At 37.1% G+C, this 13,544-nt stretch overlaps 1 protein-coding gene across 2 annotated transcripts in view; it reads right to left on the bottom strand.

Moving 5' to 3' along the window:
- The window catches only part of LOC150082899 (tetratricopeptide repeat protein 5-like), a 106,491-nt gene that overhangs the window by 32,717 nt on the left and 60,230 nt on the right, over positions 1-13,544 (bottom strand). For both annotated transcript variants that reach the window (XM_090376900.1, XM_090376901.1), the window contains exons 6-7: positions 8,743-8,796; positions 3,051-3,197 (exon numbers count right to left, since the gene is read on the bottom strand). In XM_090376900.1, the coding sequence (XP_090233026.1) occupies positions 3,051-3,197; positions 8,743-8,796 (201 nt within the window). The remainder of the gene's footprint in view (positions 1-3,050; positions 3,198-8,742; positions 8,797-13,544) is intronic.

The raw sequence follows: 13,544 nt of genomic DNA, 5'->3' as shown, positions 1-13,544 counted from the left end.
GACTCGACAATCTCAATTGCTTTTTCTGTGTTGAAAAGCTTCATCAAGCCCCTCGAGAGTGAAGGAACAAACAGGAATTTCTTCTGTTAAACTTTCTTCTTCCTCAGCTTCTTCACATTTTTCCATCTCAATGAGGTCTTCATTTGTGAGCTCTCCATTGTGCACTTGAAGCAGATCAGTGATGTCAGTTGTACAAATCCCAAGCTGCAATTGGTTAGCAACATTTACAACCGCTTCTGTTTCATTTTGTATAGTCTCTGCTGGGTCTTGAAATCCTTCAACATTATTGATAAACTGATGACAGAGTTTATTCCAAACACACTTCATGTTTTTCTCTGTAATTTTGTACCATGCTCGTTTCGTTATTTTGATTGCATATAAAATGTGAAATTCTTTCAAAAATTCCTTAAGAGTTGGACCCCACCCTCCTTATCTCTGCCTCAACAAACAAACGCATGCACAGTAGTACTGTATTGTATAACTATCTCACGGTTTGAAATTCCGTATTTATGAATGTTTAGCATTTATTTACTGTAATCAATGTTCATATTTTCGATTTTGTTGATACTTGGAAAAAAAAAAAAAGAACTCGTAAACCCGAAAACTTGTAAAGCGGGAACTGCCCATATACTGGGGAAACATAGGTTAACCGGCGCGACTTCTCGGTACAGTAAAGGCTTTACGGGCACCACTAAATTGTGAAATGCTTTTAAGAATTAAACCCTTTAACTATTAAAAGCTAAAGTTATTAATTCTTAATCCTTTTAGCTCTTAATTCGTGCTTTCAACAGCATCAGCTCTATTGCCTAAAGGAGGTGCGAACAATGCTTACCCAGGCCTCTCGAAATCAGTTTGTTATAAGTGTAAAGTGTAAAGTGTGTTTGGGGTCAAACGGCACCAGGGGTTTCCCCCATCTCCGCGTAGTTTACATTGTCGTGTGATACAGTACGCTGTAAAGGCCAGAGATTTAAAAGTGTATGGATATTGTACATGATTAGTGTTGTGTACCGTTGTTCTTCTGGCCATTTAGCCGCCAGGCCTCTGCTTAGGCCAGACGTTGCCCACACTTTGCCCCATGGAGGCAGACCAGGTACACCAATATTTTAAATAAGTACTCTGGCAGGTCCTGCCACCTAGTTTCCTGAGATTTCAGTGGCTAGGACCTAAAAAAAAAAAAATAAATAAATAAAAAATAAAAAATAAAAATAAATAAATAAATAAAAAATAAAAATAACTAAGTAAAAAAAAAAAAAAAAAAAATTTGAGAGGTTATTGCATGGTGGTTGTGCTAGAATTGTGAGGCCGAAAATTGTGGGCGAATCAAATTTGGCTGTAATTAAGTTTGGATGTGTGGGGCTTTTGCTTGCGTGCAGGTAGAGTGGGAGGGAGACTGAAGGCTGGGGGGGGGCGACAGACAGAAGAATGGAGTCGATAGGGAGGGTGACTCCAAGATTTGGTGGGGCATGCCCATACCCCACCAGAAGGGAAAGTGTGGGTGGCAAGGAGGGAAGGAGACAGAGGGACCATCACCCCCCCCCCCCCGGCCAGGGAAAGGGAAGAAAAGTGGACCAGGCAAGGGCACCAGGTCAGATCGCCAATAAGGCTAGTGTGCAGAGAGGCTCTGCAGTTTCTTCAGTCGGTGGAATGTCATTTTTGGGACATTGTCCCATCCGAGGTTTACAAAGTCCAGTTTATTTTGTAGCCATTCATTGGTTAAGATCCCATCCGAGGTTATTTAGTCCAGTCAGCTTGGATGTGCATTTGCGATTTCATTTTGTTCCTTCTGTTATGAAGTCGGATCCCTGCGGGTTTGATTTGTTCTGGTGGTCCTTAGTGGTGTCGAATTGTTTTTCAGATTATGGGCAGCTTTGATGGGTACTTGCATTCTCTTCATTGCAGTGGTTGCGGCTGGGGGAAGGTCCGTCTTCTGCTGAAGAGGCCCTCAGCGAATTTTGTTAGCGCTTTGTAGCTGATGAGGTGTTCCTGGATGAGGTGTTCCTGGTTTTGCAGTGTGAATCGAATTTCAGTGATGAGCCGGCAGCGTAGATCTTGATACAGGTGACAGTGATACATGAGGTGTTCCCATGTTTCTGTTTGGCCACAGTGGCAGAGAGGAGTGTCACTGAGTCGGAAGCCTGACAACTTGTGTCTGAATGCACCGTGTCCGGTGAGTAGGTATGTGACCAAATCAGTTTGTTATATGGAAATTTTCTTCATTATGCAGAAACTATTTTCAATGTAATGATCAAAGGGAAATCAAAAAAGTTAGCTACATAGAAAAATTCGCTATGTGGAAGTTCATTAAAGTGAGGTCCGACTGTATATGTAAATATTTTGAAGTTATAGTTCACAAAAATAAGCAAATTTATTTTTTGATTGCGGTATTAACATGTACAAAGACAGCATGATTGGATGGCATTTTAACCTGTTATAGACTATCAGCACTTTAAGCCTATTAGCATTTTGACCAGTTGGTATATTGACAAGTTGGTGTTCCCATCCTATTGGCAGTTTGAAGTGTCAGCACTCTGAACCTTTCAGTGTTTTGAGATGTATTTTTTTTAGTGTCAGCAATAAAATACCACTGCTGGAATTTTATTGCTGTCAGCATTTCTTCTCAGTTAACATTCTGACTTTTGGTGTTATGACTTTTGGCAATTTGCTTCCCTTGAAAATTAATGATCAAAACTAGATGGTTTTGGAACAATAATTATAACACAGAAAACCTTGAAATGCCAAAGATTCACAGTGAAATGGCTTCTTCCATGGGAATTTAAGATGGAAAAAACTAGCAGTTGCTCAATCATTATGGCAGATTTCCATATCCATACTGGGAAGGACATCAGCTACTGCTCTCTCAATATATTATTTTTTCAATGTTTATATTTAATTTGAAAGTTACTTTTATTTCTGAATATTTATTAAAACAATGTAGCAATATTTCTTAGCAGTTATTTGAAAAGTAAAAATAGCTTGTATATCTTAAAGTAATAAAGAAAATTATTTAATGGAGGATATCACTTCATTATCTTATGAAAACAATCCTATACCTTTTGATTTATCATATCTTGCACTTTCTGTAAATAATCCAAAAGGACATTAAGCTGTTCTTTAGCCTCTTTCCATAGGGGATCATACAATGAAGCCTTTTCATATCCTTCAAGAGCTCCCTGGTAATCCTCTTCATATTTTAGTGCCTAAAACAATAAATTAATTAATGTTAACATATCATACAATCAGAAAAAAAAAATCCATATAATGTAAACTAGCACAAGCCTATTTAACTGGAACAGAGTACAACACTCATTACCATAACTGTCATTATATTTTTGTATCTTATCACACACACAAACAAAAAACCAAATATGAAAAATGACACTTCTAAACAGAAGGGTGGGATCATGCACGCACAAATGCAATCACTTGTTTTCAATTTTTACATTTAATTTTCCTTTAAGTTTCACAATCTACAGTAACTAACCTTCAACCCTGTGATGACTATTTCACCACAACTGTCAGAAGATAAATTTATAAAAATCTTCCATTTAAAATATTTTAATATGGAATGTGAAATATTTCTTTTAGTGACAATTCGAAGATGTAGATCTCTTAAAGTACCATTTATAACTGACACAATATAATAGCGTAGCTTAATTTAATTTATTATGGTACTCACCTTTTCATAATCTGCGTTGATGTTGGAATAAAATGGATGATAATTTTAAATTTAAGTTAGCGTGAATAAGTTAGAATTTAAAAACAGAATTAAAATATGCGCAAGGAAGTAAAAGTGCACATCTTCGTCCTTGGTTGTCAATGTTGAAATTTAAAACAATTGAAGTTATATAGTTGGAAACAGAAGGCCAATAGCCATAACAAGTGGCTTTTGTTTTATATGTCTTCATTTGGCAATGGTAGAATGAGAGTAAACGTGTGTATTTAAGAAGACTAAGTTCCCATGATGCTTCTGGATACACATGGGAATCTCAGGTGCATGAGATTCCAGACCGGTGCTATGTTATAGGGTAGTTTGGAATTTAATACTTGGAGAGTGGAATGGCGGCGAAACCATTCTATACCTAGGGCTTCATATTGGAAAATTTTAAAACTGGATTTTAATTTGATAATAGGAATGGCTGAATCTACTAAGGGGGTGTGGTTGCAGGATTGAATATGTGTTGCTAATTCGGTATTGGACTGTCCCGTCCTAAAGCTATTGTAGTGGTAGTACACACGTGTGTTTGATGTTTTGGTAGAACCGTATTTTGTAGTGGTGCTACCAATGTAGCAAGCGTTACAGTTATCTTGACATTTTATTAAGTAGATGATATTATTCATGTCGCTAATGTGGTAATTTTGTGTATCTTTATATGAGTTGAATAATGAACCTAATTTATTATAAGATGAGAATGTAAGGGTGATATCGGTACCTTTGAATAAACGGCGGAATTGGTTGGCAAAATTACTTTGGTAAGGGAGGATAATATGTGAATTATTATTGGAAATGTGTTTGGGTGGGTTGTTAATATTATTTTGGACTGTGATAATAGTTTGTTTGATTAATTGAATAGGATATTTCCTAGATATGAATTTACTTGTAAGATATTGTAGTTCATTATTAAGGTCGTAATGTGTGGAACTGTATTTTATAGCATTGTAAATTTGATTATAAAGGACTGCTTTTTTTGCATTAAGGGGGTGATGCGATTCAAAGTGTTAAGTATTTGCCCGTGTGAGTATTTTTTCTGAAAATTCTTGTTCCTAGTTTTGTATTGCTTCTGCATATAGTGAGGTTTAGAAAATTAATTTGTCCATTTTCTTCTAATTCCAGGGTATATTTTAATCTATTATGCATGGAATTAAATTTAATGAAAAGATCATTTATTGTGGATTTGTGCCCTATTAAGAGTATATCGTCAGCGTATCGTATAAATAATTTAATATCTGGGGGGTATGGTTGTAATATATGATTTGCTACGGAGGCTAGGTAAATTTCATATGGGGGGCTGAGATCCCTAATCCCATAGGTAGGCCATAGGTTTTCTGGTAAATCTGATTAAGAAATCGGAAGTATCTGGCATCTAATAGAAAGGTTGTGAGCTCTAGTATGCTATTAATTGAGAGGGTTGTTGTTGTTATTTTGGTTTTTAGGAGCATTAGCAACTAAGGCCATATTTCTCCGGGATATGCGGTGGTCATTCCCTGACCTTTCTGCATCCTCCGTATTTGGTGGTGACGGGCTAGAACCCCGGTCTAATCAAGAAGCATGTGCCACGCACTGCTGCTCCTTCCCACCTGGCTATGCCAATTGAGAGGGAAGTGCAATTGGATAAGGTTTTGTCGTCTGTTAAGAAATTGCATAAGGTTTGTAATGTTGACGGCAAATGTACATTAATGTACAATGAGACTACATCAAAAGATGCTAGGATGTCATCATTGGTTATTGTGACAGAAATAAAATGTCAAGATAACTGTAACGCTTGCTACATTGGTAGCACCACCACAAAATACAGTTCTACCAAAACATCAAACACACGTGCATACTACCACTACAATAGCTTTAGGACGGGACAGTCCAATACCGAATTAGCAACACATGTTCAATCCCACAACCACACCCCCTTAGTAGATTCAGCCATTCCTATTATCCTTAGTAGATTCAGCCATTCCTATTATCCTTAGTAGATTCAGCCATTCCTAAATTTAACATCAATGCAGATTATAAAAAGGTGAGTACCATAATAAATTAAATTAAGCTACGCTATTATATTGTGTCATATTTCTTTTAGTTAATTTTCTTACTCTAAAGTAGATCTACTATAAATATTAAGAGGAGATAAAAGGAGTCCATGTAAAAAGCAGTAATTTTGGAATTCATTGTTTGCTAATGAAGATTCTCTAAAACAACTCTAAAAATTGTGAAACTGGCTTCATTTCTAATTATTTAGTAGAAAGTAATTAATGTAAACATTAATTAGTTCCTAGTAATTTCTAAATTCAAATCAAGGTAAATTAGTACTGTAGTTAAATTTAATAGCCTATAGTCATTTTTAAACAATTTCAGTGTTATAATTGATATTAAAAATCTGTGAAAAAGTCTTCACATAATTTGACTTCAGATTTCCTTAACATAAATCAAAATAAATACATAAGATAAGATAAAGTACTCATCAGCTAATGTAAGCCCCAATTACACTGCCTGAATAACAGAATAGGATGTAAAAGGAATTCATGTCAAAGGAGGGTGGTTTCACGAACCTAGGAACAAGATTATTTTTCCCACAGAACTGGCTAGGTGTTCTGTCTCTGTTGTTATTTCAGCTTCTGAAGAGGTACTTGTGTTATTTACTAGGTTTCTGTAAATAACACTGATGATGATGCCGCTTCATCATCCTAAGGTGATTATTAGTTTCTAGGGTTGAAATCCTCAATTGTTGGATATAAGGTCTTCTAAACTGGATTTTTAAATGGGATTATTAGATGTGAGATGCCCAACAAGTTTCAAGTTACTACTTGCTTGTCCTGTTATTTTTACCAGAATTTCATCCTTAGAGATGGAAACTTCTGCTCAAATGCAATTATAGCTTTCCTGTTGATGGCCTGTGAACCAAAGCATTTTTAAAAAAAGTAAGATTTGAATGACTTTCAGTGGTAACCAAAATCAGAGGAAAGTATTTTGGTGGAGTCAAACTTTCAATATCTTCAAAGAGGGCATAGAAAGCAGGTCTGATTTATCAATTCTTCCATATGTATAAACATGCAATGCTCTTAAATTCATGTATTCACCTAGTAACACTTATGCAGGAGCTGATAGATGCCCTTCAAAAATATCTACTGAATATTAATCATTAATTAATAATTAAAAATCTGAATTTTTTTTCTAGCTTCCTAAATATACTCAAACTTTTATTTGAGACGTTTCAACAGTGAAAAATTATAGCTTACTTGGAATTATACATGCAAAGAACCTGTAAGGTGCCATGCAGCTATTTACTTTTTTTCCATTACGCTTAACATTTGCTTTCAGCTTCTCATAAATAACGTGTACATGTGAATAATATTCTGAAACTGGTATGTTAGCTGACATGTGGTGGAAGCATCTGCTAAGGAAAACAGTTCCTCTTAGTTTTATGTTTAATTGTTGTACAGAATGTGTTTTTTGTCCTGATTATTATTATTGTTGATGTAAATAGTTTCTTGCTTCAATTATTATTATAATTGAAGTATTACATTTATAATTATTTAGTAGAAAGTACCCGTATTTATTTGATAAAGCAAATTAATATGCATGTAAACATAAGTTTGAAACGTTGCACCAACTTTCTTTTTAATTTTCAGCAAATTTTTTTTAAAATAAGACAGCATTTTTAAATATTTAAAATTACAAAAATTGCACATAATAAATAATGCAATCCATTAAGAAAAGTTGAAATACAGTTATACTGCAAGCAGAATTTAAAAAAACTACAATATTTTTTCAAAAGTAAAAAACAAAGTTGGACACCTATCATGTTCTGTGTGACCGTTTTTGTAACAAACTGTGGTGTGACTGCTGATGGGTTAAACTGCATATTTCTACATAGGTAGATCCATATTTACAACTGATTTTGTATAGGGTCTCCTAGTGTTTCCTGGGATTGGAGAAAGAAGTTTTTATTATATGCTTCATAAAAATAATACCAGTAGTGCTGCAGCCTTGATGCTAGCCAGTAGAACCTGATTAACATCAAGCCAATGTTAAGAATATTTAGCAACATTGAAATACTGATACTATTGGTACCCTCCTGACACACACTTCTGCTCTAGTATAAATTGCATCTAAGAAACCACATAAATTCAGAGGCCATCCACAATGTAAAGAGGATGATAAGAAAATTAAATAAAATTCATATGCTTTACTGCATTTGATTTTCAGTCATGGGGATCATTCTGCTCCCAGTGAAGACCAAGGCTGAATACTCAGCACTAAGGCTTGTGCCATGTACTTGCCACAAGCCTTAGTGCCAGGTTAATATTTAACCTAAGGACAAATACCATAATCACAGTTCTGCCTAAGTTGCTAATGGTCAATTAATGTGTTTAAATGGCCATTAGATGTGCCTTTAACCCCCAAACACTGTCCAGTTTTGGGGCAGTGTTTGGGGGTTATGCATAAGTAAAAAGTTATTTAAACAAAGAGTTTTTTGTTTAAATAACTTACTACTTATACATTTCACAGAAATAAATTTAATTTTTTTAAGTGAAGTAAAAATATTCCAAAATTTTATTTCTGAAACAATAATGCTGTTGCATCAAATAAAATTGATGCAACAGCATCAAAAGGAAAAGTTTGATACAAACAATTCAACAAGGCTTTATTTCTACATTCATAACACAAACAACAAAAAAAATAGAAATTTACAGTCTTTTACATTTTTCATTTCCTGCACTTCAATAAGCTTGCTGTCCAAGAACAATTAGTTTATTAGTCAGTAGGATAATAGTCCACCTTTTCTGTTTTAAAAAAATTTAAACAAAAGTTACTTCAGTTTCAAGTACAGTACTTGTTCCTGTTCAAATGTCTTCTTCTTTTTTTTTTTTTTTTTTTTTTTTTTTGTGGCTACATTGTTGTAGTCCACATTGTTCAAATTAATGGTTATCCTATTGTACAGCTTTAAAATGCATCTGGCCTTACCAAAATTAGAAATGCTGCATACTCTGATAGTAAAAAACTATTTAACCATAGACTTTACAGAAACTTACTGTAGCTCTGTTAAAATGTAGTTCTGGAGTACATTTTGCAACACTGTCTTGCATCTGAAAAAAAATAATAATAAATAAGTGGATCACTTACATATGATTTAATTATGTAATTAAGTCATTTTTTTATATTCTGAATATAAAGTGCAGTCAATTACCACATATAATTATAATTTTATAATGATTCAACCAGTGCTTCTTAACAGACAGGATTGTTTTTACAGGGATGGGATACAATTAAATGGAAGAGGTGCAAGAATATTTGATGATGCTAAGAGACAATGTTAGATGGCTCAGAAAACTGTTAATTTGGAGAGATACACAGACATAACACAGAACTAATTACACTGTTTCTATTTTTCAGACTACATGCAGTAGTCTGAAAAGCAGGAGGGGGAGAATAGCATTACAAAGCCTGATGAGGGTAACAGTGGGACTAACAATTATATGGGCTGTTTAAGAGTTACTAAAAACACCAACAGCCACATGTTAAAAAAAAAAAATTCTTGTTGCTAAGTAAGGTACGGGTAATATAGCAGAAACAATATTACTTCATGGTCAGATGGCCAGAAGTATTATAATTAGGTATGATAATCTGAATAATGATGCATACACTGAGTTGGCTTTGCAGTAGTAACACCTACCTAATACCTTGTAGGGCTACCTTTTATTTGTAATACAGCTTGTACACATCTTAGCACCAACTCCACAATGTATTTCAGGGTGTCCTGTGGTAGTGCTAACCATGCATTGCACAATGTGTTCAGTAATGTCTGCATTTTGTCAAGTGGATAGTCATAGCATTGCATATCCTTTTCTAGTAGGCTCAATTGGGTATATATCATGTGAATTTGGCAGCCATGAAGGAAAGAAAAGAATTCGTTGTCATGTTCCTGAAACCAGTTAGCAACCTGCTGAGCTTTTGTGGGATGACACTTTGTCTTGTTGATAGATGCGGAGTTGTCTGGATACAATGTCATCATTAAGGAGCATACGTGGTTGGTGATGATAGGAAGGCAAGTGTTCCCATCAAGCTGATTAATGGCAATCAGAGGGGCCCAGGACATGCCACAAAAACAATCCCCCAAACCATGCCACCGTCTCCGGCCTGCTAAACACCAACAATGCATCCAGGTGGCACAGCCTCATGTTGCTTTCTCCAAATGCAGATAAGCTCATCTGCATGACAGAGTTGGAAACAGGATTCATTAGACCAGGCAATAGAATTCCAGTGGTCCAGTGCCTGTGCTGACATGCCCATGGAAGGTGCAATTTCTTGTGTCTGAAAGTGGGTATAGCCACCCATGATGGCCATTAACTGCCATAGCCTATATGACCTAATGTCTGGGGCATAGTCCATGAGGATATTGGTCTTGCTATTCCTATGTTGTACTGAATGGTTGGTTAGGCCCCTGTTCCTGTGCTGCACTGCTGGTGTGTTAACAGATTACACACATAGCATTTACTATGGGCATTGTAAGTGGCTGTCCCATATCCAGACACAAATTCTCATCTTGCAGCTTGACCCCACCAGTGATCCAAGGTTAGAAAGAAAGAGAATCTCCAGCCACCTCCTGGGCAACTATACCAAAAGGTGAAATCACCAAACGTTTCATTCCAAACATTGATTATGCCTTCCCGAAAGCTCCGCCATGGTTCTCACCAGGCCTTCAACATTACCTTTACCATCATGGGCCATGGATCCAATCCTTCAAGCAAACCGACTGCTCTTGGAGTGAAAATAGACCTGCTTTGCCACTGTCGGCAAGAGGAGTCCTGGTGTCATGTAGTTTCCAAGTGTCCTGCCCATGATAACTACAGACTTAGACTATTTACAGAGGCTCAATGCAACCCCCGCAATCAAGAGTTCTTACTTCTCCAGAACAAAGTATCCTACAAGGCCTTAATGAAATTTGCTCAAGCAGTATTCATCTGCAGAAGAGGAAAATTTGCTGAAAACAGAGCCGCACAAGCTGTGGGACAGCAGCTGCAACCTCCTCCTGGATAAAGTTAACCTGGACAAACAACCAGCTAAACTTCTACATAACTCAACCTTACTGATGGCACCTTTTAAGGTATGGGATTGCTGGCATACCCTAGAACGCAGGATTTCAGAGTGCCCTAGACCTCTGGTGATCACACAGGAGCACCTGCCCTGTGACTTTATCCCCCACCCCCAAGACAAGCCCCTGCACAAACATTGTGTTCGGGTGTGTATAATTGTGCTCCAGGAATATAAGCATTTAATCAGTGATTACAAAGTTAATAATAATGATTATGATATCAAAAAAGTCCCTAGGATGAGTACTATCGAATGATACTAAATGCATACTTATCCTGTCATCAGGTAAATATATATATATATATTTCTTTCTTTCGTAACTTACTATGCAGCATGCTCTAAATTCTGTGAATGCAAACAATGTTCAGCAACCAAGGTCAATGCAAGCTTTGTTTACTTACCATTCCCTGGTCCTCTCTCCACACGGAATTAACATATTCTGTTGATTGGAAATGGATGATATCCCCAGAGACTACCTGGCGCTTTTGAAAGAAGTGGCCTAATTGCAGATAGTGCATTAACAGCAAACACAAGAACTAATTGCGAAAGAGCTCTAAAATCTTAATTCTGCTACCCAGAAAACCGACTTCAGTGTTTCGCCTTGTGGAAGAATATCAGTTTTCTGTGTTTATTAATTTATAACAGTTCCTAGCAGTGAAGTGAAGCGACAGTTTAGTTTTCCTCTATAAGAAAGAAAAGTTCAACCCCATGTAACTTAGAGCAATAGACCAAAAACTAGACGAAGGCACTTATCAGCTCCTAATCTAGCTACAGACTTGTGGCAAACGCCAATGATCACCAATCGTGACTCTCCTTCTATCAAGTGGTTGTAGTCTCAGTAATCCGGATTGTTTCGATTATCCGAAATCCACGGTAAATGACTATGGAGAAAACTGAAAAAAAAAATCACAAGCAGAGTGCACTGAGCATCAGGGAAGGCAATCCACTGCACAGACACTGAAGGCAACTACTGATGTTCTAGTCATTGAACTACATGAAGAAGTCGATGATATAAGACCTACTCCAGCTTCAAAGAAAAGGAACAAAAAGCCAACAATACCTAGATCAGAGCACGTAATGCGCAGTCAGTGAGACCCCAAGGACTGGTCGGAGGGTTCTTTCACCCTGACTGACATAACCGAAGAAGTGAAACAAACCGAGGCTATCAAAACTACCAAAGCTCTGAACCCCAGGCTTCCAGAGGGCACAGTGTTTGAGAAGAACCTCACCATGCGAACAGAGCTGAAGGATCTCATGAAAAAGCCCAGCAGCAGAATCTCCGCGGGTCTGCAGGGGCAGATTGTCTCCAATCCCCACATCAGTACATTGTGATCACTGTCACCCAGTGGTTCCTATATCTGCAAATTCTTAATGCATGAATAATCACTGCTGATAATCAGATCAAGAGTATTACTCCCTCTGGTTGCCTCTCGAACATGTTGCTGTAGAAAACAGTCATCCAATAAATCAACAAAAGTCTTGCTAGTGTGCGAGTGACCAACCCACAAGTTCCAGTCAATATCTGGAAAGTTAAAATCCCCCATTATAAGACATTCTGATTTACTGGCCCACTCTATTTCTCTGCACAACTGCTCATTATACTCATTAGATTCATTAGGCCTATAACACACACCTACTCTCATTTTTCCTTTCCCAGTGCTTATGTCATACCAAACAGACTCAACATTGCATTGTCCTCCAACATCAATTGGATGCACCCCTCCTCCCTTCCTGTCCTGTCTATCCTTTCTGTACACATTGTACTCCCCAAATTACAATTCTGCACTGCTTACATCTGTGTGACACCACATCTCAGATATCCCAACAATATATGCCTTTGATGTCTTGACTAGCACTTCAAGCTCATCAAATTTATTAACTATACTCCTAGCATAGGTGTACATGCAAGTATACATGCACCTGTTTCTACTCTTAGTCACCCTAACACAGCCCATGTATTTACTTGCTCCACTATGATTCCCAGCAGTCCTGGAAATCTCCATTGCCTTGCTTTCCAGGCTGCTGTTCATTCTAATAGAAGCAGTGCAAGAATCACTTTTGCCTCTGCCTGCAGTCACTGTTAACCTTTTAGTCTGTGTATCCCCCCCAAGCTAGTAGTTTTCCTACCCACCTAACACTGCCCTGATAGCATCAGCAAATATTCTTGCACCCTTTCTATTTAAGTGTCCCATTCCTGTAGAAGCAGTCTCTCTTGTCAACAAGCACAGACCAGGCTGAAAAAAAATTCTGCCCCCTTGAGCATTGCACAATCTCTCCAGGGCTGAACTGATCGACAAGGCTCTCATTATATACTCCCTCCTATTGTGGACTCCCTCCTATATGGACAAAGTTGGAGACTGTCCTATATCACATCAACACGGAGTTGGAGAAGATGGCAACAAAACTAGAGGCCTATATGGAAGGTAGGAGAAAACAAATGCAACAGAGCACCCCACTTATGTGGATACGCTGAGGAAACCAAATACTGATAACCACCCAAAATTGGGACCCCAACAAAGAAAAAAGACATTGATGAAACAACCAAACCTGGTTGTACTGAGACCATTAAGTGCAGGAGAGAAGCAGACTAGCAAACAAATTAAGAAGCAAGTAATCACTGAATTAAAAGACTTAAAAACTACGCGGATAAAAGCAATTAGAAAAACAAGAAACACAGGAGTAGTCATAGAAACAGACTAAAGAAAACCAACAAGAATATGACAAACTCGAAGATAGCATCCAC

Source organism: Mastigoproctus giganteus, chromosome 7 (assembly GCF_048544385.1).
Source record: "Mastigoproctus giganteus isolate SK-2022 chromosome 7, ASM4854438v1, whole genome shotgun sequence".
In the NCBI taxonomy this organism is placed as follows: Eukaryota; Metazoa; Arthropoda; class Arachnida; order Uropygi; family Thelyphonidae; genus Mastigoproctus; species Mastigoproctus giganteus.
This window is presented reverse-complemented; position numbering and strand designations above follow the sequence as displayed.